We start from the raw sequence: 27,533 nt of genomic DNA on the forward strand, positions 1-27,533 counted from the left end.
TATTACAAAGGAAGAAATTTATTGACATCTTTTATTATAATCAAAATTTTATTAAAACGTTATACATTATTTACAACATGTAGCATAATATAGCACATCATAATGTACTATTTATACTACGAGGAATTAGTTCACTTGGTACTATATGTAGTACTTGGTACGAATACTTAACTTTCTATGGCTTAAACAAATGTTACAAGTGATGTTGTTACCATCAACGTAATTATGAATCATGTATCTTATAGTTTGTATATATTACTGTGATTGAACAGAATTATCTAAATTTAAAATATAAAATTACATTCGTTGTGTTTTAAAATCCTGCTTTTTTAACTGTTGCCGATTTCTGTTTTTTCTGATTTTAGTTATTTTTACAGTAACTCATTTCTTTATTTATAAATGACAATTATCAATATCAACCAATAAAAGTATGGTAATTATGCACTACTAATTAAATGTTCGTCCAATTGAGTTATTATTATAACATTCCAATTTATAATAAAAATTGTTTATTTGAATTAAAAGAATATTAGTTGTTTATGCAAGTAAGAGTTTCATATAAAATGTATAAATTTCCTTTCAAAATATTATTAAGTATCATAAAATTCTTGGAATTACAACGACATTAAGCACTCTGAAAAACGTGCTTTTTAGTATTCATCCTAATCTAGTTATTTTAGTTAATTATATTAAAAAATATTTGCCCGTAATTTTATCATTATGTAAGAATATTTTATAATATTAAGTGTAGAAGTCTATATGTTCCCTTTATGTCTATTATTAAAGGTATAATATTTTTGCACATGGCACGTTTTTCTGAGTATAATTAAATTGCGCATCGATATTTAAGAATATTTTCTATCTTTTTAAATATTTTTTACCCTCTTTAAATTCAAATATATTGGTTGCTAAATAATTAATTATTTAACTGTAATTCATGACGAATTCTAAACACTTTCCGGCACTATTTTGTCATAATGGAATGTGCTGCTGGAGTAAAAGCTTCCCCGTTTCGGAACATGCGGTGTAGCAATTTCTTCTTGAAGCGGCTTATATACTAAACCGCAGTTCTTGTTGTCAATTAAGCCTTGTCGAAGGATCATTGGTGGCCTGATAACAGGTCCCTGACCTCGCCGTTTGGTCAAATGAATTGCAATACGTGCCGTTAGTAGAAGAATCAACAAAATTATGATAATCACAATAATTACAGGCCAAAGTGCATTAGTGTACCAAGGATGATATTCCATATTTTCGGATGCAACAAAGTCTTCATATTCTTGATCTTGAGTTGTCCAGGTTTTCTCAGATTCTTCATTTGACTGTATTCCGTGATCAAAGTTATCCAGTTTAGGAAAGTCCTAATACAAAAGAACAATTTATTATTCGTGATTGAAGTAATTTTTTATATAAAAGTATCCTTATGATTGTTAAAAAGTTTTTATAAAATAAAATATAATTAGCGCTTCCTAAAAGAAGTTAAGATTAAAAAGTAGAAGGTATGTATAGTATACAGATACAATTTCATAATGTTAATTGTATTTGATTGTAACTCTTGAAAGCAATATAATTTTCTTATAATTTTTATATTCATTATTATATCAATTAATTTTCATTGATAATAATTAGAACCAAAAATTTGTATAATTTTTGTATATATAAAAATATATATAACTTCAAATTTTGCTATGATTACTAAAAATATTTTTGACAAGAAAGAAGAGAAAGAAATGTATAAAAATCACTATACAAAATATTTCTTAACATATAATCTCTGTTAACAAAATATAATAATGATCGAAAATGCTATAGTAGACTTAGGAGCATAGTATCTGATAAATAATTTATATATATAAGTGTAATTACAATTACATTTTAGTTTATACAGTATTGACAACACTAAAAAGATAATATTAAACTTGTCTATACCGTTACTTTCACATTTAAAAGCTACATAACTTCTTTCTTACTGTATACTTCTAAATTTCTGTTTCAAATTCTTGAAATTTGTTTTTGGAAATATATAGTTGAAAATTTCAGAACGAAGCAACAAGTAAAAATCCGTGGAATAAGACCCGATTATTCTTTGCGACATAACGTTACATCAAACTGTAATATTGTAATCTTTACAGGATGCAACTCACGATGATGAACTCTTGGCTCTTTAGCACCCCAACTATGGTTGCTGTGTTCTGCTTATTAATATATCCATTGAAGTAAAAGTGGGCTTCGTATACCATTAGAATAGCGTTAGAATAATGTAGCATTCGTTTCCAGAATAAAAATCTATTATTTTTTCTTGTTGTGAACTTTTCATTATTATTATAATATTTAATTGCAAATTTCCAAAAAAATAAATATTAAATATTTTAAACAAACGTTTATAACTATACAATAGAAAATTTATACAAATTTTAAATGGCAAAGTAATTTGTGGGCTATTTTGTATAAATTTCTTTATCATATTCTATCATTAATCAAAATAGAGAAAATTATAAAATTTATGCATACTTCATCACTTTCAACACTGCTTCTCAGTAGAGGGTCTGAATCTACTGACGTGTCAAATCCACCAAGGAAAATTTTCAACTTCGTTTCTTTATGGGGAACTGGTCTCGGTCGTGGTCCAGAACTAATGTCTTTACAAACTATTTTTGCCAAATCCGTCCATTGACTGATACCTTCCGAGTCTTGATAGTTGTCACTATCACCATAATTGCTTATATAACTGTAAATTATACAAATGCACATTATTCTATTTAATTTATACGCTTTCCATATCTTACATTTAAAGTTTCTCCTATTGATATGATTCTATTAAAATGGTTTAAGAAAAGCAATACTGTCGAATTTGCTTAAAATTTTATAACTTCGTATTATGTGAATCATCAGCAAAAATGAAGCTTTATTTAAAAGAGAAAAGATTCTCTGTTTTACTATTCCAAAAAAAAAGACCTATCATTAAAAATCCTACAAGACTATTACCTTTTTTATGATGGAACAGTTTAAAATAATTCTTTTATTTGATTTTACTTTTATTAATATCTATTCAATCCTTTTTAATATATGTGAAAATAATATTGCATAATGTTTATGGTTAGTATTAAATTATACGAAATAAAATGATACTGATAATGATTTTACTATTTCATTTTTACGTATTTTTAAACTAAGTTTCAATAATTAAATTTACTTTCTTGAATTATTATATAAAAATTTATTCTTATATACCTCGATAATATTGCGATTATGACTTATTTGAAAGTTGATATTATCATAAATTTTTAAATATTAGTTAATTATATGTTATAAAATGAATAAATACCTTGACAATACAAGTGGCGTCACACCATGATCCGTGAGCCATTGTACAGCATCTTTAAACTCAACATCACAATAAAGAGGATTATATGATAAGTCCAAACCAACAATATTTGGCATTGCTCTTAGTTCTTCTACAGTAATCCGACGAAGAAGATTTTGCCGAACTGACAGGGATCTAAAAATGCAATATATATATTATTACAATTATTTTGATTTAATGTCAATATTATTTCATTTTATTTTAGAATTGTTATCTTTATATTTTTAGTTTATGTGAGAAATGTAACTAGGAAAAATTATTAATTTAAAATAAATAAATAATATATAAAATAGTCAGTATTATAGTTTGTTGTGATAAAAATATGTGTACCGTAAACTATTCAGTGGAAGTCTAGCTTCAGACCAAACTCTCTCCAAAGCGCATCTGCTTACATCGAGTTTATTAAGACTGGGAGTCATCAGGAATGGTGTCACTTGTAATGCTGTCAAAGGATTACCCGCAAGATTGATTTTAGTTAAACTAGTGGCACCACGGAACATATTACTTTCTAAAGTACTAATTATATTGTCAGAAAGATCAAGAATTCGCAAAGACGAGAGGCGACTCAGAAGTCCGTCGGGAAGACCAGTCAAACGATTTCTAGATAAATTTAATCGTGCTATTGCTGGCATAGCGTTGAAAGTTCCTTCTTCGAGGAAATACAAACCACAATTTGAGCATTCAAATCGATATACACTGTAAAAATGAATTCAATTATAAGTGCGATTTTATATATGTGAAAAGTTAATTATATACAATTATATCATATATATTATATAATAATTAGTCATTATCTAAATAGTTAATTTTATTTATATATATGATATGAATGAACTGGATGTATATATGTTTATGCTGTAAATAATAAAATTCTTGATAGGATTAAAAATAAAGTATAGAATTTAACTAAAAGAAGCATATAAAACAATAATTAAAGAATTCTAGGAAAAATAAAAGTATTTAATTAACAGAGAAATAAAAGATCGTGAGATGATAAAATAATATATTTTTGAGATATTACGTTTATGTTAATTTAATATTAAATTAATTCAATTAATCTTGTCTAGAGCATTTATTAAATATATTTAAATTATGACTTAATTTTTGTAAAAATCTATATGTCGTACTGAAGAAATTATGCTGGCAAAATTCGATAATAAATTTTCTATTTAAACATATTTATTGTACCGCGTTCGTCACATTAGTTCGGAAAATTCTATTATCATATTGCTATATGTACATTAACATTATATATAGTTATATCTATGTATAAAAAGGTAAAGATTTACAGAAAGCGAGCCACCCATTTCGATAATTTTTTAATATGATCTTAAGATCATTACTTTTTAGTTATTGATGTACTATTGCATCAAAATACAAAAAATGATTTTTTGATATGTTTTTAATAAATGGCGATCCCTAGCGAAGATCTTTACAATACTACTCAGGATGATGACCTTGGCAACATGTTAAAAAATTATCAAAATCGGATATGGCTCCCTTTTTATGAATATTTGCCAATAACAAAGTTATTCTAATGAAGAAATTAATTTTGAAATATAATTTATCCCTGTTTCTTGATTATACGTATACATATGTATATCTACTTATTAGAAAAGTTACGATGTTAATAAATATTATATATGTATAGTGAATATTTAAAAAAGTAGCCTTACCTGAATGTATTAGAGTCAGGTCCTGATGCTTTGAATATTGGTAAGGTCTCCAATTCGGGATTGTCGTTCATTAATAAAACTTGTAACATCGAATTAGCTCTTAAATGGTGTTCTGTCAGAGAAGTTAGTCTGTTATCACTAATATCAAGATTGGTAAGTTGATTAAGATTAGTAAAAGCATGTTGATGAATTCTCTTGAGGCCATTCGATCTAATTGTCAATGTATCCAATAGGGTTGCATCAGAAAAGTCATCTTTTGCTATTATCTTGATTTTATTGTTAGATACATCTAATAATTTCACTCTCGGTGCTTGTATAGTACTCAAATTGGTCAAATTATTTCCTAAAAGTTAAATACACATTTATAAATATATACAATTTGATTAAAAAAGATAAATTGTTATTTAATTACTAATATAAACTAATTTATTAGTCATTAGATATTAATATTAATTTCTAATAACTATCGTTGATGATTATAGATATTAATCACGAAGTTCAAGTTTATCGTGCTGAAACAAAAAGAGAACTCGTGCTTTTTTGTCTTTCCCTAACTAATATATGTTTTCTTTAATAAATTTTTTCTTCCATTTTTATTGAACAGAATGCTAGTAAATAATTTTCCCATAAGAACATTTATGTTGCATCAATGAAATAGTAAAACGTGTACGATTAACTATATTAATCTTACCAGCAATACGAAGCGTTTGAACCCTACTGTTAGAAAAGAGATCAACAGGAAGTTCGTTCAACATATTGTTCGAAAGATCCACTTCCAGAAGTGATTCCAACGTGCTAAAAGAATCGCTGTCAATTTCCTTTAATTTGTTACCTTTTAAATTAACATAAGTCAGACCATTCATTTTTGAAAACGCTGTACGTTTCAGTTTTGTCAAACCATTAAAGGAGAAATCAAACTCTGTAACTGATGGAGCGTCAAACAGGCCATGTTTTGCCAATTTCAAATCTTGCGTATGCTTTAACGGATTTCCAGAAATTGCAAGTAATGATAGTTGTTTGTTGCTTTGGAAAGTATTCGGATGAATGTCTTGAATATCGTTACGTGTTAAATTTATAGAAAATAAGTATGGTATTCCATCAAACGCAGTTTGATTTAATTCAACTATTCTCGTGTCAGAAATCACAATAGATTCCAATTGTTGGAAACCTCGTGACTGAAATGCATGAGGGCCAAGACTAATTAGACCAGCATTTTCTATACGCAAATGTACAATATTTCTGTCAAAAGATTGATGATCCACGAGTTTGGTGCATCTAAATACAGAACAAATGGAAAAATTTTTTAATTATATATGTCTCTAAATTTGAAGTAATATCTTTATCAATTCTTTGTTATATAGAAATTATCAAATTAATATCGTTATGTAATACTTATTAAATTAATATTGTGTTTATCTGACGTTAGTATAAAAGAAATAATTAATTTATATTATGTTATCGTCAAAAACTAGAAACGTACGTGGCAGTCGATACAGCTGCATACTCCCCACTACATTTACAATAATCGGGACATTGTGTCATCACTTGTTCATCATCTTCGGGCTCTTGGTCGTTTTCGTTATCGTCTTCATCGGTATCGTCATATTCGTCTTCGTTTTCATATTCTTCGTCCTCGTTCATATCATCTTCGTAGGGTGCGTCTTCATCTTTACCTAATTTTGATTTAGCACTGCTTTCGGTTATGCTATTATCGCCGATTGTCCTTAATGAATTTGAGGAGGATGTTAAATTTACGCGTTTTTCACCATTAACTTCCACTTTGGCTCCATCTTGAGTCTGCAATTATTTTCATCACAATGTTATTATAAAATTATGATCAGATGAAATTAGCTACCATTATTCCAATATCTTTACGTTAAAAAGAGACGAAAGTAGAAAGGAAGAAAGGATATTTATTAATTATTATCAGAGAATTGGATTAATAAAAATTTCAATATGCTAAAATTATTATTACGCACAAGCATCTCAATATCATAAAGTAACAGATATATGTATATTGTGCATCTCCGTTATTTCTCTTGTCTTATCATTTCAGTCACTGTCAGATTGTCAGTTGTATGTAAGAACTTACAAATCACCTTAGAATTAGAAGCTTCTTCGTCTAAAATATGAATTTCTTGCAAAAGTAAATCCTTAGGACCAAGGAAAGGTTTTAAAAGCTGTAGATCATCTTTTTTTAATTTTGAAGTTACCCTCTTATCATCCGAAATGGACGTCTTGTCTTTCGTTTCTCCATTTATTGTTGCGACAGTGGAATAAGACACTTTCCCGGACGTATCGCTTGTCTTAAGTAAAGATTTTTTTGATGATTCTGCAGAATCTTCTATACGGTTTAACGATACGTCTGTAGATGATATTGCGTCATTAGGATCAGATAGAGCATTACTTCGAGGAACCACTCCAGATACGAGTACCGTAAGCAGCAAAATGCTCAGGGTCTTCATTTTATAATCTATAAATAAAAACATTTTTATATAAAAATATATAAAAAATATATTTTGAATTGTGAACATTATTGTATACATATATAACTAGTATACCATACACATAGCATCTTGAAAACTTTACTTTCTCAAAGACTTGACATGCTTTTTGATATAATTTGAGAAAGTAAGATAAGTCGTTTTGTTTTTAATCTTCGGCTTATCGACAAAATTCAGCATAAATCGACCATAAATTACAAGTTAATTAATTAGTAAAACAATAATTTGTAGGATGACGACTATTATCATAACTTAGATAAGAAGTTCTCTGTGTACAGATGTTGCTCGTTTTATATACAAAAATGAATAGTTTGTATAGAAAATGTTTTAAATAAAGTCATTTAGATTAAGTAATATCATTTGTCTGGTATTTTCGTTTTACATAGTGTTTCTCAAAACTTTAAATTATATAATAATCAGTATTAGATCCTATACTTATGCATAGTATGCTTCGTGTTCAGTCGTGTTCGCCGAGTTATTCCTACCTTGCAACTGCTTTCACTGCTTTCATTCGGTACTCAATATGTACTCAAAACAAGAATACGTCAAAACACCTACCTCCTTCGATAAAATTTACAATCCAGAAGGAGGGACGCGATATCTTCGACTTGCGATTGGCGATATCTGAGTGTTGAATCATCAAGAGGAAAAAATAAAATTTGTTTATAATTATATCGCTTACAAGCATTTTGACTAAATTGACGAAATGAAATTAATACCATAAACGTGATTACGTTCTAGTGAATCTGAATTACATGATTAATATTTTTGATATCATTGTGCGTCGCTTTCACAATATGTATTTCACAATGTTTTCACGTTGAGACGCGAAACATCTTGTCAATAGATCTGGATACCGACACGTTTCGTTGATGGATGCGAAGACGTTAACAATGTTAAATGAAGGATACCTATGTTATATTTTTAGAAGCGAAGAAGTTCCTAAAGTTCCTCTTATTTGTCTTCTACACGGAACAATAGTTAGACTTTACAGTTGAAAAAATACACACTATAAATATATCGTCTATATTACAAATTCAATAGTGTGCATGAATGACACGGCGTCATGATATAGGGATCTATCGTTTGTAGATAAATTAAAAAAAAAAGAACATAAAACAAATATTCTCATTTCTATTTTATATATTACGGAATAATTGTATGATTACAAATAATGATATAAATATAAAATGTAAATTTAACAATAGACTTATATTATAATAATATAAGTAATAGTAATGATAATAGAAATATAGCTTCTTTCTTTATTTCATTCGTACTAAATGCTTCCTAACATGTACCTAATGTTTTATAGGTAAGTTCGAGTAACTACAACCGGTTTTGAAGGAAGTACTTATCTACACCAAAAAAGAAAATGCATTCGGGTAACTGAACCAAGAAAAGTTTCTACTCTCTTGACCTTGTACTTAGATCTTGAATCACTACACTAGCGCTCAAAGCATTCGGATACTTTGATACATTTATTATAACAGTACGCTTGACATTAAACTTCAATTGATTCGTCAACACAATGATTGAAGAACTATCATGTCGATATAGATGGATAATAATTTTGTAGATGGATCAGCATGTAAAGAAGTTGAAGATTAAGCGTAATTCATTGTTTTCAATTCTCCTATCACATTTCGGATAAATACTACACATATAATACATTTATTGTTGCCTAAGAGAAATTCTTAAATGTCATGTACGAATTTTTCGTCCGCGAGGAGCTACAAAAATGGCCATTTTTTAACATTTTTTTTCGAAGTTGAGGTACGACACTTTATCTTGATTCGAATTATTCTTGTTTATGTTTTGTATGTAGCTAACGTGTAGCGAGTATTCATCGTGACACAAAACTCAAATGTTCCTACAGTCAACGCTATGAATATTCATTAAAAATATCGGACTTTGATCGCATAGAGTCAGTATCGTTACTAGTATCTCCGACACTTGCCAGTACCGACGCCTGAATTTTAAAATATTTCAATTTGCATCGGTATCCAAACCCAACCCTTCAATATCACTTGCACGCGATTAATAATACATATTATCAATACGTATTGGATCTCTCCTGCTTTAGCTTTAGTGTCAAAAAAAAAAAAAAAAAATGATACTGTTTATAGCATTGGAAATACGTCTCATGTAAATTAAATAGTGTTAATTAGTGATTATAGAGTACGGAAGAACGCTCAAGGTATTATAACGGAAACATCGTGAAGGAGAACTTGAAGAACTGATTTTTGATGCTGCAATCTTCAAATACACTTTATATATGAAACATTCTGTTTTATCACTCATTTCATTGTTTACGAAATGTAATTAATTCTTAATGGTATAATTCCGACGGTAAATAATAATGGTCTAATGGTGCAGTTTAAAGAATTTAGTTTACATTTTCTGCATAAATATATTTATACGCCTGTATAATTGCACACGTTAATAATTGGGTAGTCTTTGATGAAATTGTAGAAATTAATGATGAATTAATAATTAAAAAATTTATTCATTACTTTTTAGTAGAATAAAATTAATTACTTTAATTTGTCGCTATATTACTTTAAAATGTGAGATAGGAGTTAACGAGATTCATAAAAATAATGTTTTGTAGATGTAGATGCATTACACCATGACATTACTGATATAGCCATTGTTATCGTGAAGCGCGTCTCATTGTCAGCGCTGTATGATTATCGTGTTCAATGTTCAACTACCACAATCATTTTTTAACCTATAATTCAATTCGTAACGAGACGAATCATTTTATTGCAAGAGAGGCACAATTACAGTTAAAGCGTTTCTTTCAGTCATAATAATTTCAATTAGTCCAAACTATAAAATTGTATAAATAGCGTGCGATATAATTAAATTTTCAGTCACATTTTTTATATAAAGTTCGAAATATTATTCTTAATTTTCAAACGTACAATGCTATCAATTGGGGAAAAACACACTTTCTAATAAAATAGTCATGCAACGTAATTCATGGTGTATTTGAATATATTCAATAGTATTCATATTACCAAGGTAAAACGTACTGACGTAAGCGAATTATTATCTATGTATGATGTAACTCGAATACATTGCTATTCGTAAATAGCTATACATCTCTTTGTATGTTGACTTTTATAACGCCCAACTATCTTACTATGTAATAATTATTGTATTTTCAAAATGATCAAGACCAAGAAAAATATAGCAATTTGTTAAATAGAGCTAACAGTAATAATAACTGTATTTTCTAAACTGTTCCTTTTCTTTCCTTTGTAGCCTAAATTAAAAATGCTTAAATAGTTTATTATATTTGGACAAGTCGCACGTACATAAGCGTCATCATTATTAGAATTAAATAATTCTTCAACAATATAAGATCATAGGCGGAAGGACACGTTATATATACGCGCTTTGTAAGCTACGTTCCAAGCAAACTTCTAATCGAGGAAAATTTATCTTTTGTGCATCGACAGGCATGTTAGAAATGTAGGTATGTCTAAATAACAGACGGCAAGAGTCATCGGAGATGGAATGTAATCTAAGGAAGGTGGGCTTCAAAACGATCAGGCATATACGTGTGAATGTTGCCTTAAAAGGTGGATGGTGGGTTTAGGTCGTAGGGTGCACGAGTGCCAGTTGGGTTCTTTGTTCGACTCTAAAAAAATCTCTGCGGTTAAAACCAGGTAGAGTTACCTGTCTTCGAGCATAACGCAGGTGGTCCCTTTTGCTTTTCCATTTCAATTTGGTGCGCAACAAACACGCATAAAAGGCGTAGCTACTTTATCCCAAAGGGGGTCTCTGTAAATCTTTCGATTGACATTTTTGGCCCACCTATGCAGTCGATGATGAATCTAAATGGACTGACGTGAGATTAGATAAACGAATCCGGATATATTTTGTACAAACAAATGCTCAAATACTATTTCGTATAATAATCTTTTGTTATTGTTACTCCAAGGAAATTTCTAGCTGTGAAGAAGAATTGCGTGAGTGTATTATTATACGAACACAAATGAACCATTGACGTGATAAATATTTTAGAAATCTAATTATCGTATAGATATTTTAAATTAGCGCCAGAAACAAAATTTCCGTGACTATAAAGAATAGTGTTATGAATGACAACAATATCATAGTACTACGAATACTTCTATCTTTTTCTATAAAATTATAAGATCTAGCTGAAATAAAAAAATTGCGATGAAAAAAAATTAGGCGTCTTCTTGGAACTTTTTTTCATGATCACGATGTATAAAAACAACATTACGTAATGTAAATTAGTTAAAAGTATGCAATTTTTACTACACGTGAACTATAAAGGAAATACCACGCTAATGCATCGTTGTTTCGTAGTTATAATAAAAAGTTACATATTCTATTACGTCACGAAATATATGATTTCTTGTTGTTACAAAAAAAGATGGTTTGTCAGTACTTGATTTGTAATCTTTATCTTATTATTGTATCTGTGATTACTAGATAATTATCAACGTAAGATCATGTACAAAAATATATCGGAAGAAAAATCTCTATTCTAAACGAAATAGAACGATACGCTTAACTTATTATTTCTTGCTTCTAGTTACTGCGAAATCTTTGTTGTGTAATTAAAACAAAAAAATTAAAGCAAGCAGATCATTTAAATTAAAACAAAAAGAAATTACTCTTTCAACAGATAAATATTATTAAGACATCGCGTCTGTCGAATAAAACGTTTCGTCTTGTAGAAAATATTCTGTGGACGTGCGTTGGATAATTATTATATGGTAGCGTCCTTCGAGGAGGTGTTCTATCGAAGCATTCTGCTAGTCATATTTACATCTCGATTCAATTAAATCCCTGCGCTACTAATTCGTCGTATGACCGTAAGGCGACTTCTTGTGAAATAAACCGGCTCAAATGACACTCTCTACAGAGGAACATTATTATATAGCGTTATTATAACATAACAGCCGCAATCTGGTGTCGATAACAGTAAAAGTACCTACCCATTTCATAAGTGAGTATGTATTTACTTCGCTGAATTACCTTTCAAGAAAATATCAGTATATTTCTTAATTAATCGTCACGTACAATCGACGTCGTACTTAATCATACTTATCGTTTCTTGGATCTTTTGATTGCTATTGTTCGCGATGAACAAAAAGTATCAAGTATCTAATTAAAGACAAATGAAATGATTCACATTGAAAGCTTAAAAGGAGAATTTATATGCTAGTTATTCTTTAATAGGTAAGAGATATTTTTCTTATATGTGACAAGATATATCATAAGTGAATTCTTAGCACAGAATTGATGGAAACAAAGATGTTTTTGCTCTCTATCTTTTTTGCGATATCTTCTTGAAAATATCAGATTCGAGGAGTTGCTGACTAGTAGGCGCGCCTGATTTCCTCCTTTAGCTTAGTTAATCGTGCTGCTCTCGTTTCACCATATAAATGTTTCTGCGTGATAATAGTCACTTACGTAATGTGTTACTGTTGTATGTGAAATTAGGGGCATGCAGCTTGTATGTATATATTATGTACTCGGCTCTTTTCATTTTATTGCTTTGCATGAATGTCCGAACGAATCAGAAGCATTTCGATTCGATTAAAAAATGCCTTTAAATGTTGTTAACATGTTACCAATAAGTTTCAAGGTAATAATTATTCCTCTTTTGTATTTCATTGTTAATCATTGAACCGTATTGAGAAGGTCACAATGTTACTCACAGAGTCCCAAAATTATGTCTTTATTAGAATTAAATTTTTAAAAGTAGTGCGGCAGAATTGTTTATCGTAAGCGTTAATTTCCTTTTTCATTTTAACAACATAACGTTTGTTAGACTTCATTTCATCTGCTAGCTAGTACGCTGTTACCATTTTATCACACAATATACATAGGATTTTATCGTCGGTGTATCTTATCGCTGCGTTTATCTTATACCTACTGATAATATATTTGTTTTGTCTGAGACTACGCCATTGCTTTTTTTACGCCTTTATAGCTTATATTTGAAGCTGTGATACTGTTGCACCTGTAAATATGTACCCAATGCAATTTTTGCAAACTTTTCGGGATTTCTTAAGCTTGCAGCTGTCCCACTTAGTAACAAATGTTTGTTTAACATTATGTTTAACAAAGTGAAATTATTTGCAATCTTGTTACGCAGATTCTTTATCAAATTATCTTTAGAGGAAGAAAGAAAACAAGCGAGCTAAGCGTTTAACTTTAGTCTCTCTCTAGAAAGACCGAAAAACAAACAATAGAAAAAGCTAGCTTTCATACATATTTCTATATAATAATCTCAATAATACGAAAGTTTGAGTTAATTTTAAAATAAATTTTCAATAGAAGATCAAAATTATCAACATTTATCGAAATGTTTTTCATCCAAGTTTTTCATTTATGACGCAAATATTTATTTTTGTCAGAAATTAAGCAATCGGGAAGAAATGGAAAACAGTTAAAAAATATTATGTTATATCATAGCACAAAAGATTAAAAAACTGTTTCTAGAAACCTATAGAATTGACTGATACTTTCTACTATCTTTTCTGTTAGCACCAACCAAGATCGGCTCAGGTTGTTGATCTTTTATAACATTCTAGCACAATCCAAGTGTTACAAGAAGAATGTGTTGCAATGCAAGTACATATGTAAACATACGTACTGCATACATAGAAATCGGCGATTAAAATGAGATTATATTGCATATCTACAATGTAGGATTCCCTTTTTTTTTTCTTCTTTTTTTTTTGATACAGGAACGCATTTCAGTTCTCACAGAGGATTACAATGCTCGATGAAGAAGAAAATTTTAAACATCATTCTTTATTACTTTTGTATATTATATACTGGGTAAGTCAATCAGAACTCCCATTTAAGATAACTCGTTGCCTATTGATTGTATCGAAAAATGTCTGAAATACATTATGCTGTATCTAAAGGGACTCATCGAATGGATGGTCGGATTTTATCATCTAACAAGTACGACCAATTCGCTTCTTTCTTAGTCTTCCATATATTAAATTCGGCAAATGAAAGTTAAAATATTTGCCAAACTAATAGTTTTCTAGCATAAATAGGTTAATACTTTTTTGCAAAGAATGTCCAGCTGTATCGATTAATGTTATAAAAAATATATGGTACGATTTAAAAAACTCAAGGTCATTTAAGACGTTTTTCGATAAAACCAATAGGTAACGAGTAGTTTTACGTAATACTTCTTATTGAGACTGTATTTAGAACTCACCCTGTATATACAATCTGCAATGAAAAACTCAACACATTATAAATCGTTTAACTTAAAATTAACATCCAATCATGTATTCCATCTTTAGAATTTTAGATATTAGCTGTACAATATTGAAAATAACTTTTATAAACGGAACAGAAATTTAGTTAAACATTTACATTCCAAAGATTAAGTGACAATTGACGGATAAACGAAAAAACTTATAAATAAGGATTTAAGTCGCAACTACCTCAATGTTATAATATAACTCGCATACAAGTCTTGCAATGAAAAGATAATACTTTACAATGATTTCCTGGAAGCTTTGCTGCTTAGGAAGGAGTTTCTGCAGTTCTCCTTCGAATTGATAAATAAGGAAATTATGCTCCAAAGATCGGTTCAGCATAAGGAAAATGCGACAATACGACTTTACTATGCATTAATTTATTATGCCTTAAACACTCCCATTGCTAGAACAAGTTTCTTACAATTATAATAATCGATCTCCGCTTATGACAGAAAACTGTAGAATTTCTTGTCAATTTTGATAAAGAATTGAACAATTAACGATTTTCTATGTCTAATTGCACGAATAAATTCCATGCGGTTAAATTTTTAACATCTAAGTCAATTCTTTCAAGATTATGCAATCAATTTTTGCATTCCATTTGTTCAGTTTTATATAATTTCCAGCAAATCGTAAATCATGTTGTAAAGTTCTTTTCCATTATACGCATGTATTTATATGATTTAATTATTGTCGATTACAACAAATTTTTACAATGTAACACATGTACGAACAAATAACAGATTTCCAAAAGGTTATAATGAAATAGAAGCAACATATAATCGTTTATTCATTACTGAATTATCTTATAAATAATTAGCATGCGATTAATTATATCATCTACTTTTAGCTTCCTAAACAGAGAGAAAAAATCTACATAAAAAGATGATGCTACATTACGTAAAACATCGTAGACGTAAAAGATAATGTAATTAATTTGAAAGATATCAAAAATTTGTGAAATTCATGAAATCAGTCTTTTATTAAATAATCTATCAAGAACTTTTTTGCTGCTGTATAAAATTATAACGATATAATTATGACTCACATCCAAGTATTTTTATCACAAATATATCTAAATGTGTGCTATTATGTAATATATCGTGCAGGAACGTTTATAGTAATAAATTTATACGAATAAAATTAAATTTGCAAATATCATGCACATACGTGTTATTACAAATGCATTTTTATACAAAACAGAATACATAATTTAAATAGTTCTTTGTAAGAAATTTAATTCAAATGATATTATAGAATTTTTAATACATTTCGAATATGTCAATATTTTTTACATATTATAATAATATATAATATATAATATAATATATATATATAGTAATATAAATATTATACGTAATATATATATATTAATATAAAAAATATAAGAAATAATATATATGTGGAATTATTCATCGATGATTAATGAAGTATGAACTTCGAAGTATATACAAAGTACTCCACTTTCCATGATTCAAGAGTATCGTGTTTATAACTGGAAGAAAAAGCAAAGAGGGGGAAAAAAAGAAGATAATCGAAGCATCTGGCGAACCGGCTCTTCCACTCGGAATTTATTCATTCAGGGACCGGGAACGATCGTTTCTGATCTTGACTGAAAGTATCAGCAGGAGAATGAAATTATGGAGCATACAATAGCCGGATTTTAACCGAATTCGATCCTTCGTACAAGTATGTCAGTCGTGTTTAGAAATCGTGTTTCGTGTATTTTCTACCAAGTACAGTTATAGTAGGTATTTTTTTTTTTAGAATAAAAAAATGCAGTGTTAAGTGATTTAAGTGTAAAATTCTATTATGTATCGCATTCTAATGTTGTTTTCATTGATAGCCATTATTATGCTATTCGTTTAAATAATCGAAATGTGAAATATTATCATTATATGCGCGTATATAGTGGTAATAGGTATCTAGGTACAAAATAAATATATCTAGTGTTTCGTAACGATATGTTACGAAGAATATAGCAATAATCTGGACATTAGTCATTTTAAGTAAACCTTTCAAACAGTTACAAATCGAATTAATCATTTAATTAGTCACTTTCCTTGAATAATTACTTAGTATTATTTACCGACATCAGCACTTCTATTGTCTTTAAATTATAGATATGTTTTAAAGTAATAATAGAATAAAATGTAAATATTTAACTATAGAGAAATGTACAAATTAATTATGCTAAGTTTATGAGATAAAAATTGAAATGTTGTGCTTCTCTGATATTTTCGTTTAGAAGATCAAATTTTGCTCAACAGTATTTATGAGAATGTATATTTTAAAATAGCACGCTTTGTGTCAGCGAGAAAAAAAAAAAAGATCTAAACGATATAAGGACTAAATAAAAATTGTTCAACATCAAAGATAACCAACAAGTGCATCTATAGAAGTTGTGCATTCTTTGCAAAACATGATTGTCTGTATGTATATTGTACATACATTACACAATATATTGAGCATGTTGATATAAAATTGCATCATTCTATAGTATAAGAGAAAAATACAATGCAGAAAAATGTATCAAACTTAGTTATCCAAGTTAATTTAATAGTTCTATACTTTATGGAATTATTCTTGTTTATGAAACTAGAAATTCGAATTAATTGTAGGTTCACGTTGTGATAACAAATTAGGCAGTAGTAATTGTCATAAACAGATTATTGTGTGTCAATGTAATAGTATACTGATGAAATACAATGATAAATAAACAAATAAAGAGTCTAAAAATGTAAGTTCCAAGTTATATACATTGTAAAGTATTAAAGAAGTAATTTTCGTCTGTGAAAAAATTACTGTCATTAAAGATATTGTGTCAGCTGACAGTTAAATTCCAGTAATTTTACGCAATATAATAACAATATTATATAGGTACCTCCATATTAAATTAAATACCTTTATACTATATTAAAATTAACGGAAGTATGTTAATGTTCAGAATAAATAAAATTTATGTTATAAACATGCAATAGTAAACAAAAACGTAATAATAATTACGCCATTTAAATATTTGAAGTATATAGTTAAGAGGACACTAAATTAATTTATTACGAAATCACCTAAGTATATTTTGGCAATAATAACTTCTAACATTATGCTGCTATATCTCTCAACGCCTATTTTCATTAAGAATTTACATAGTTAAATGTTATGCATTTTATTTACGATTAGTCACTATTATAGTCATTATATTAGTCATTATTATAAAAAGAACATCGTTTAGATTTACTGTAATACACGTGTATCGAATGCTAACAAAATTTATGATAGAAGGAAGAATATAAAATATCTAACAACATCCAATCACTCCTAGGGAATAAAACATAGTGCGAAAATACCGTGAAGTTTTTAAAAGAAATATATGTACATATATATTTTTAAAACTATTCCAATTGAAGCCCTTTTAAACCAAATGACATACATAAAAATCATAGTCACTAAATAAACAAATGTAAGGTTTATAATAGAAATATTAGAAATTTATTTTCTGTTGCCATATTCGTTTAACTTTTTTATCAGTTTAAATTTGGACGACGTTGAAAAAGCTGCCAAAACCATAAATCAGCTAACTAAATGTTAAAACAGTCTTTTTATGAAATCCAAGACTGTTAATAATTTTCCACTAAGAAATGAAAGCCGGGAAGAAAATTTCATCGACAATAGTGTTATGAGAAAGATTATTGAAAATAGTCCAAAAACAAACAGGAAGTGAGATTGTATCTCAACTGAAAGTAAATCATTCGACAATTATTCGTGACTTGATTCAAATGAGATAATAAAGAAAACGGACAAAGAGATTTAATGGAGATAGCCACCTCATTATTTCAAAGAAAGAAACAATCCATTTTTAAAACATATCGTCTCGTATCACTCATGACAAACAGAAAAGTTCGAAACAATGGGTTGAAAATGATAAATATATATATATGAAACCAATATCGAAAAAAACATATCGCTTTATTCAAAATAGATTGTGGTGATCATCAGATAGAACTTCATCATTATAATTTCTTACCATTTGTAACCACCTACTATAAATATAGACATATAATAATATTAAAAAGTACGAACAATATATGAGACACATATATAATATATAGTCAACAAAGAAACTATTTGCATTAGTACACAAGTGAAAAAATAGCTATACGAAAATTTTTAACAATTTGCTGTCGATTAATATAAATAAACAGAAATAAATTAGAACTATTGATTATTTAAACAGGTGAGAAAATAAATTTATCATAACTAAGGTGTGCTAAAGTTACAAATGTTATTGTATTATGTTTTTGAAACAGCTTTTATTAATTGTGTAGGATATAAACGTCTCTAAAAATAATCAGATGAATGATCTTCCACAAACTGTTTTATTTGAAGTACATAAAGTATTTGCAAAATGGTTTGTACAAGAGTCATGTATATTCAAGTTATTAGATAAAATGTTTGTTGAAAAATAAATAGAGATATGTATTTATTGTTAAATCATTCTTCTTTCATTTATGTTAAATATTATGGACAAATAAGAAAGTTAAAAATTTTCAATTTAAATAAAGCAAATGGTTTTCACGATTTGAATCGACTAAAAAATTATTATTCGTGTCACCAACGTTGGTTTGGATAGAACAATCAATCGGCGATCTAAAAGAATTTTCGTATAATACTGCTGACGACAGATCGGTAGGCGGATAGATTGAATGCCTGTATATGACTTCTACAATTTTTTTGAGCCTATCCAGAACGCTGACGACGCATACTAAAAGTAAGTAAAAGTAAGCTCTCAATTCGTCCGATCAATTTATGTATGAATAACATTATTTTTTGGAAGTATGCTTTCAAATTTTTTAAATAAAATCGTACAAAATATTAAAATAATTGAATTCGCCCTATTATCTTTTTATAAAAACAAATACCATGTCTTTAAAACATATAAGTATAAAGTATCTTTCAAGTTAACAATTTTTCAACATAAACAGGTTAATGCTTTCTTTTCACAGGAAATGATAAATTGGATTTAAAAAATGAAAAAAACCAAGTTGGTCTTTATATTTTTTCTATGCGGTCACCTCAAAAGAATTATTAATTACACATAATTACATGCTTCTCCAAAGGAACCATTAACCACATTCCATGTGGAAACCGTTTAATTTGTAAATCAAACATTTTCATTACACTTAACGGTTACGTGGCTATTGGGCATTTATAAGTTAAAATGAGACAGCTTGTATATTTTACTATGGATGAACCAAAACTTGCCAATTGATTCAAATTATGCTCATTCCAAGTAGAAAACATTATATGAATATGGGCCAGGAAGGCTCAGTAATAATTAAGCAAATTTAGTTAACGAACGTTGATTATAAAGCGCGTTGGTAACTTAAGACAGAACATAACACATAAAATTACTTCTCTGCTGTCTGTACCAGATTCAAGTTACGTTTGGTTTGTTGAGTAAAATATTACTTTAGAAAAATAAAGAAAAATATTACATTTTTTAATAATTTCTTATTATAATAGATTTTGTTAATCTTTTATATGTAAACCATTTGGACATTAAATTATTTGCAATAAATCATTAAATCTGTATTATTATACATCTGAAGATTCATCTAAAAGTAATTGGTATTACATCAACAATTGACGACTTTCATTAAGAACATCTTCTTAACCATTGACTTGCATGGACATATTATGTAACATTTACTGTTTTGATTCATAGTCTAAATCAATTGATAAATTGATGTTTACCCGTGGTGAAACATTCTGCTATCTATGACGAAGTAGGTTTCTAATATATTTATATAATAGAATAATAAATCAGTATTTATATTTATCTATTGCAGTGCAAAGTTACGAAGCGAAATATATTCTAAGAAGATAACTCTAATATCATTCGATTTCTTTTATCGTCGAAAATCATTATCATAATAATAAAAATCATACAATTAGTGTAAACCATATGATACTATATTTAACTAACAGATCGAATTGTGTGTGGGGGGATCTTAATATTTTGTGGAATATCGGAAGAATAATTCATAAGAGTAGAGTATAAAATACTACAGATTTACAAACAGTTAAAAATTCTATTCGAGAACTAATATTTTGTTGACCGACAGCGAATGTACAGTGACTCGCGAAAGTATTTGAATACTTAACATAGAATATACTATGTGTGCTATATAAAAATTTTGTAAAATTTCACTAGCATTATGATAACACGTAATTATAATGATTATATTAATAAAATTAGGAGCCAGTGCGAAAAGATATGTATGTAGAACATTGTGGAAATTACATTTACTGCAAACGTACGATCCCAATATGTAGTATAGATAATGGCCTTAAACAGATGTATTAATTAGTGTTAAAAATAGCCTCATCAGAAATATTCTAACCTATTAATCAAATCAGTCATTGACTGTTCAAATAAAATCGACGTTCTTTATAAAATCTATAGTAAATGTTCAAATACTTTCATGAGCCATTATATATACAATTGCTGTTTACATAATATGTATTAATTTATGCAACTATTACAATATAATAATATATATTGTATGTATTACATGTATAGTTACATGTATAAGTTATTGTTATAATAAATGTTGCTTATTATATTGGATTGTGTCTGTATATTTATGATATTATCTATTATTTTGAAGATTTTAATACCGTTAAATTTTTATAAGTGACGTATCGATACGAAAGAATTTTTTGAGTTGTATGTAGGTACTGTTTCGAAATGTTTGACTGACATTGAGATATACATATGGTGAGCGAAGTCGGAAGACACTCCCTGAGTGGAGGCCAATCTACGTATACAGTAAGCGAGTGTAAAAGTTCTGTTAATTTTACGTAATAAAAATATAACAACTTATTTACAAGTTTATATAAAAAGAACTGTTGTTCCTTAGAATCTATAGAATTATCAGTTTGACTTTCTCTGTATATACAAATTTTCGATCATTTAAAACAAAACGAACTATTGTTGGCATGTTTCTTTATTTATAGTTTCATCTTCAGACATTTGATAAATGTCTTTGCAGATTTGTGCTATAACGTTACTTTTCTTAAACTTAAACTCACATTAGATGCAATGTCATATATGAACTTTAATCTCGGATATCCTCCACTTTGATTGTTGGCATAAAATAAGTAAAAAGTTATATTCTTGTATATTATTAAAGTAGGACATTTGTAGTTATTATACAGAACTAGTTTCTATTTCTGTCCATGATTACCCAATAAAAAGATAGTTATAGATGTTAGTTGTAGATAATGCAGGCAAACACAGAATGTTTATATCCACCTAATACATAATACATAAAAAGGTATATAATAAAAGTACAATAAATTCTTGTTGTTTACCGGCTCGTTTCCAAGAAAATGCAGTTCGTAATATGAGTTGCTAAAACTTCATTTTAAGCTTGACTTTCTCAAACATGCAATGAAAAAACTTTTTACTCCTTATTTAGACTTATTTTTTTACGTATAATGAATAATCTATTTTAGTATATTGATCCTCCTAGAGCACCCTGCTCTGCATATTATATACTAATACTAACTAACTAATTTAATGCTAACGTTATGCTAACGAAAAGACAAAAAATATACGTAATTGTTGTACAATCTACGATACACGAAATAAGTACATATATGTATATTATCATATATATTATAAAACATATCAAATTTCGTGTAACTAAATTTGGACATTAATAAAAGCAAATTTACTTCAATTACGCTGATTTTAACCTTTACATCTTCACATATATAAATACGACATAGGTAATTAATTTTTAACACGAACGAAACGCAATGTAAAAATATAAGGAGTCCCTAAATAAAGAAGAATTGTATTCGATATATCATTAATCCGACTGATAAAATAATTTTCCTCTCCTCATTAATTTGGGCAGTTTTTAATTCTACTATGAAAATAGTTAGCGTTTAGCTTTTAGATAAGAAAAAATCGGATACCAAGCTACATTAACAGAATAGCATCCCTAATCGTTGCAAGTAATGACGGAATGGCGCTCTACCTTGACCGTCATTCCAGACAGTCCGCCAGCTTTCACAATCACTAACGTCAATCAGGCATAGACCAAGTTTCAGTGTTTCTCTTGGATAAAAATAGATTATTCAAATGGACACTGACCTTGCTATTGTGCAATCAAACAATTTGACGCTAGGATGCGAGATATTATTATAGCAAGCATTCTTCCGCCGATAGATAGCATTGTTGTGGACATGGTGACAATAGATTTTATGAAAATAAATAAGATGTTACTTTCGCCCAATAAACGAAGTTTCCCATATTATATTTCTTTGTCCTGTTTGAAATATAATTAAAATATTTAACACAGGATCCAACAGAGAAGTTATGTGCTATTCAGTCATAGCCTACTTTCCGTTTAAAAATATTATATTTTCTGCCTATACCAATTAATATGAATATTTATGTACTAATATAGATTGTAAACATTTATGGAAACAAATAGTAACTATATGTATAGCATTTAGATATTTAAACTTTCGCATTAAAAACATTCTACAATGACGAGATAATGGCACGTGACAATTACGTGCCACATTTTTAAAATACATTTCATTACGATTGACCTTATTGTATCATTTTATGTTTTACAAAGTTAATGTTTCTCTTAGACAGGAATAAATTTAGGCTCGACAATGAAAATAGAAATAAAAATAAATAGACTTAGTAACCGTATCATAACAATAAAAATTAGATTCACAAATTGAATTATATAACACTATAAACTTTATTTCTGCTATTTTAATTGACATTCATTAACTTGTCCCATATTTGTTTTTGTTAAAGAAGTCAATTAAAATGAATAAAATAAGCTTTGGAATATTTGAATATTCACGATTTTAAACAATTAAGACTCACCACAATCTTCGTAAATTTTTGTTTTCCAAATCAAAATTTTATCACAAACATTGTAGAAAAGAACACGCGATGGATCTGTTTTCTTGGTTGCAGCAACGTGCAGTAACTGTCAGCCAACTCTTGAATCGTAATCTAACATACACAGAGTACGCATAGCGTGTGCGTACTACTGCGTACTATGCGACGACAGAACATATACATTGCTTACGCAAAAATATTGTTGGCATATATTAATATTAATGTCCTTTACTATAACTACGCATATTCTTTGAATCAACCGTAGTATTTAAATGATACAAAAACCCTTCATTCTTTGTGACCTTCCATTATACTTATATGAATACACGATTCTATTGCATTTGTAATTCGTGTGTATCACGGTAGTTGCGAGGTATAAATCTTAGTTAATAAGTTTATACATTTTCATTTTTCATCGCTAATAGTATCGAAAATAATTTATGTTGTGTAAGTTGTAAAACGTTACAAATAAAAGTGATCTTATAATTTAAACCATATTGTATAATATAAAATATTAAATAATATTTAATTAGTTAAATTTTTAGAGTTAATAAATGTCAATTAAAAATACTGTATAATATAAAAATAACTAAAAGTAGGCATCAAACTAAATATTGAATTCAAGCTCAATTAAAGTTTCTATTAAAGTATCCACGAATTACATCCTTTATTGAAAATCATATTTATCATTTTACAACAATAAATAAGACAGAATTTTTATTCCTAATTTCAACGTAATTGAATTTAACTGAATTGTAGTAACCAATCATCAATATTGCGTAGTTATTTTGAATGTATTTTGAACGGAGAATTATTTGATAACTATCTATATTAAAATCCTATTTCACTGTTATCTCCATTTGAAATATTTATAATATAAAAACGGAATATATTTCATGATTATTGCACTAAATACATAGACAGATATATATGTATATGTATATACACATTATAATATATATACCTACATATATACATACACATGTATGTGTCATCATACTTTTAGTATATATATATATATATATTCTTTTTTTCTTTTTCTATAAGTAAATATGAACACAGAGCTAAAAAATGAAGGAAATTTCATTCGCGACATGACAGAAACTTCTAGAATGACTCAAATTCTTGCTACAAACATATTACCTTGTCTTTTGTTTCTTATCGGCTTCATTGTTTCAAAGCTGGATGGCGCCAACGAGGGCACAAAAATATATGTTAATCTATGGCTGCTAATACATACGCAAATGTATGTATATAGCAGCAATCGAACATCTGTATTTAGTCATATTAGAATTTAACTCTCCCACGAGTTCGAAATCTACGCTCAGTTATTCCAATGCCGTTACTGTTATTTTAGATTGAACAAAGTATCGTGTAAACTGAAGCATAACCAGATTGTCCTTTTTATCAATTTTACTTACGTATGCGTTTGCATTTTCACCACGACTGATTAGTTAACATTACTCAGTTGAAAAATTAGTTATGATATTGAAAATATTAACGTAAAATGCGCCATATACTTAAGATAACATTTTATAATCTTATAATTACTTAGAAATGAATGTATTGTTTTCAATAAAAAGATTTTTCTGAAACATGGATTATAACAAATGGTAATTAAACAATAATATGAATAACAAGCGCTATTTAGATGCAAGACTAATGTAAGTAAATTTAATGCAAGTAAATAATAAGATGAATAAATAAACGCGTTCAACGACACTAAACCGTTGCCTAAAATTATTATTAATGTTGGCTAATGTTGCCTGATAAATGTTATTTTGTCGCGCAAATTACTGCGCAATACGAATAACTACATATATGAAATTTTATTATTCTTGTTTTGCCTTTGATAATCACTATATAAAATTTAGTTTAGATAGTTCTAGAAGTTGCATACGTTCACAATAATTCTAAAATTTCACTCAATCGTAAAAAATGAAAGCAAAGCATTAAACTTACGAAATAAAACGAATATCAAAGCTCATTCTTACATTTTTAAATGATACATTCTTACATGTTTTAATGATAAAAATTATTATGATTATAATCTGATTGATAATTGATATTTTAATTTAATAAACGTTAATTGGAAAATATAAATAGCAATTCAAAATATACCAATCCAATGAATTTGTATTAAGATTTTGGTGTATCAACTCCTAAGACTGTATTATATATATACATATGTGTATCGTGACAATATTGCAACTGCATTTTGATCATAAATAAGAAATCGAACCCACTCAAATTAAACTTGTCAGCGATATAGTAAAAAATAATAGGATATTAAATGAAATTTTCGACAGCCGTGAAAAAAGGTACAGGGAGAACATGGTAGCACGGTTCGTGCAAGTTTGTTCTTCAAACATGGCAGCAATAAATATACGAGGAATGACATGACCTTAATCGAAAAATACAGCTAAGATGATAGTATGCAGAGAAAGAATGCATATTGAAGAAGCAAGCTGTAGCTAATGGAAATACACCCACGAGTATTCACATTCTGAAGGATGGCAAGGAACGATTCAACGGAATGTCCTTAGTTGGCGTGCTACTGGAGAAATTCCTCTTACAGTCGAATAGCGGGGATTCGATACCAATTCAACGAGGAATGGGTGTCGAATATACTTCGCAGTTGGAAAAACATTAACGGATATAAAGAGATCACTCACCTGTTCGTTTCCGCTATTGGTACTTCACGGACATGGATAAACTACACACGCGTAAGATTGTATGCAATAATGCAACTACAATGGAACGAGCACCGAAACCTGACGTTCCTCTTGCGTGCTTACGACGGTTTTAATTTGTGGACTACGTAGCCTGTTGCACTCAAGCCAGGCGGCCAAGAGTGGGGATTAGTAAGGCCCTAGGGTCGCGTCACTGATTGGTCAATTGGTCCCTGATGTTAAAGTTGTTCAGGTAAAAGTCAGGTAACAGGTGATTGTCGTTGTGCCATCTAGCGAAATTGATATTGAAACTTTTTAGAACATCTGGATCCTTTCTTTAAAATGTGTAATTATAAAGATGTGCAGAATGATTGAGAAATTATAATAGCTAATATTATTGAATTTTCGTTAACTAAACACTAATTTAATCATTTTTATTGGGAAATTTTCTATTAAACATTACATTTTATTATGCATTTATTTTCATAAGAGCGTAAAAATAATATCCCTTATAATTAAATGTTTGCATCAGAAAACTAAAAAATCATAAAAGAAATTAAATGAGATTTTAATTTTTTAAAAATATATATACAAACAACAAAATGTATGTACATACATCTAATTATGTTAAATGATAATTTTGAACATGAAAATTAACATTTAAATAATGCAATAACTTAACGAAAAATGATTGTTTCATTATATAGTAAACATATTTATTATGCATTCTTGTACATTATATATAAGATAAATGCGAAAAATAAAACTTCACAAAATTATTTGGATAAGATACGATAGAAGCATAAAATTATTTTACTACTTAAATACTCTCTTATTTATATTATGTATGTATCAGTAACAAATGTAATAATAGATCAAGGACAGAATAAATCTAACAGCATCATGGAATTTTGTGTGTTCTGAAATATCGATCGTGCAAAAATTACAGGTTTTGTTATGCCATCTATGATTTAGAGCGGTTAGTGGAATCATATTACATCTAACCGCCGAAGTTAATAAAATCAACACAAGTAAATCCTCTTCTTCTGTTTGTAACAGCCATATATACTGTTAAAATGACTTAAATTAATTTATT

The 27,533-nt window shown here is 28.4% G+C and overlaps 1 protein-coding gene across 3 annotated transcripts; it reads right to left on the minus strand.

Moving 5' to 3' along the window:
- Positions 1–29: 29 nt before the first annotated feature.
- Positions 30–26,596, minus strand: LOC132909157 (extracellular matrix protein 2). Of its 3 annotated transcripts, none has more exons than XM_060963774.1 (9): positions 26,441–26,596; positions 7,251–7,510; positions 6,518–6,834; positions 5,729–6,312; positions 5,038–5,380; positions 3,692–4,057; positions 3,323–3,496; positions 2,509–2,725; positions 30–1,358 (listed from the first exon to the last, which is right to left on the minus strand). In XM_060963774.1, the coding sequence occupies exons 2-9, from the start codon at positions 7,500–7,502 to the stop codon at positions 948–950; spliced, it is 2,664 nt and encodes an 887-aa protein (XP_060819757.1). In that variant the 5' UTR covers positions 7,503–7,510; positions 26,441–26,596; the 3' UTR covers positions 30–947. The 3 variants fall into 3 exon arrangements, with proteins under 3 accessions (XP_060819757.1, XP_060819755.1, XP_060819756.1); XM_060963772.1 differs by having other exon boundaries at positions 7,137–7,510; XM_060963773.1 differs by lacking the exon at positions 26,441–26,596 and adding an exon at positions 23,748–23,871 and having other exon boundaries at positions 7,137–7,510.
- Between the last annotated feature and the right edge of the window lie 937 nt (positions 26,597–27,533).

The sequence above is a fragment of the Bombus pascuorum genome, chromosome 7 (assembly GCF_905332965.1).
Source record: "Bombus pascuorum chromosome 7, iyBomPasc1.1, whole genome shotgun sequence".
Classification (NCBI taxonomy): Eukaryota; Metazoa; Arthropoda; class Insecta; order Hymenoptera; family Apidae; genus Bombus; species Bombus pascuorum.

Excerpts from the sequence above, each read along its gene's own strand:
- LOC132909157 (XM_060963772.1), bottom strand. The coding sequence starts at position 7,502 with ATGAAGACCCTGAGCATTTTGCTGCTTACGGTACTCGTATCTGGAGTG. Across the intron at positions 2,726-3,322 it reads ACGCCACTTGTATTGTCAAG|TTATATAAGCAATTATGGTG; the intron begins GTATTTATTCAT and ends TATAATTTACAG. Across the intron at positions 1,359-2,508 it reads GCAGTGTTGAAAGTGATGAA|GACTTTCCTAAACTGGATAA; the intron begins GTATGCATAAAT and ends CTTTTGTATTAG.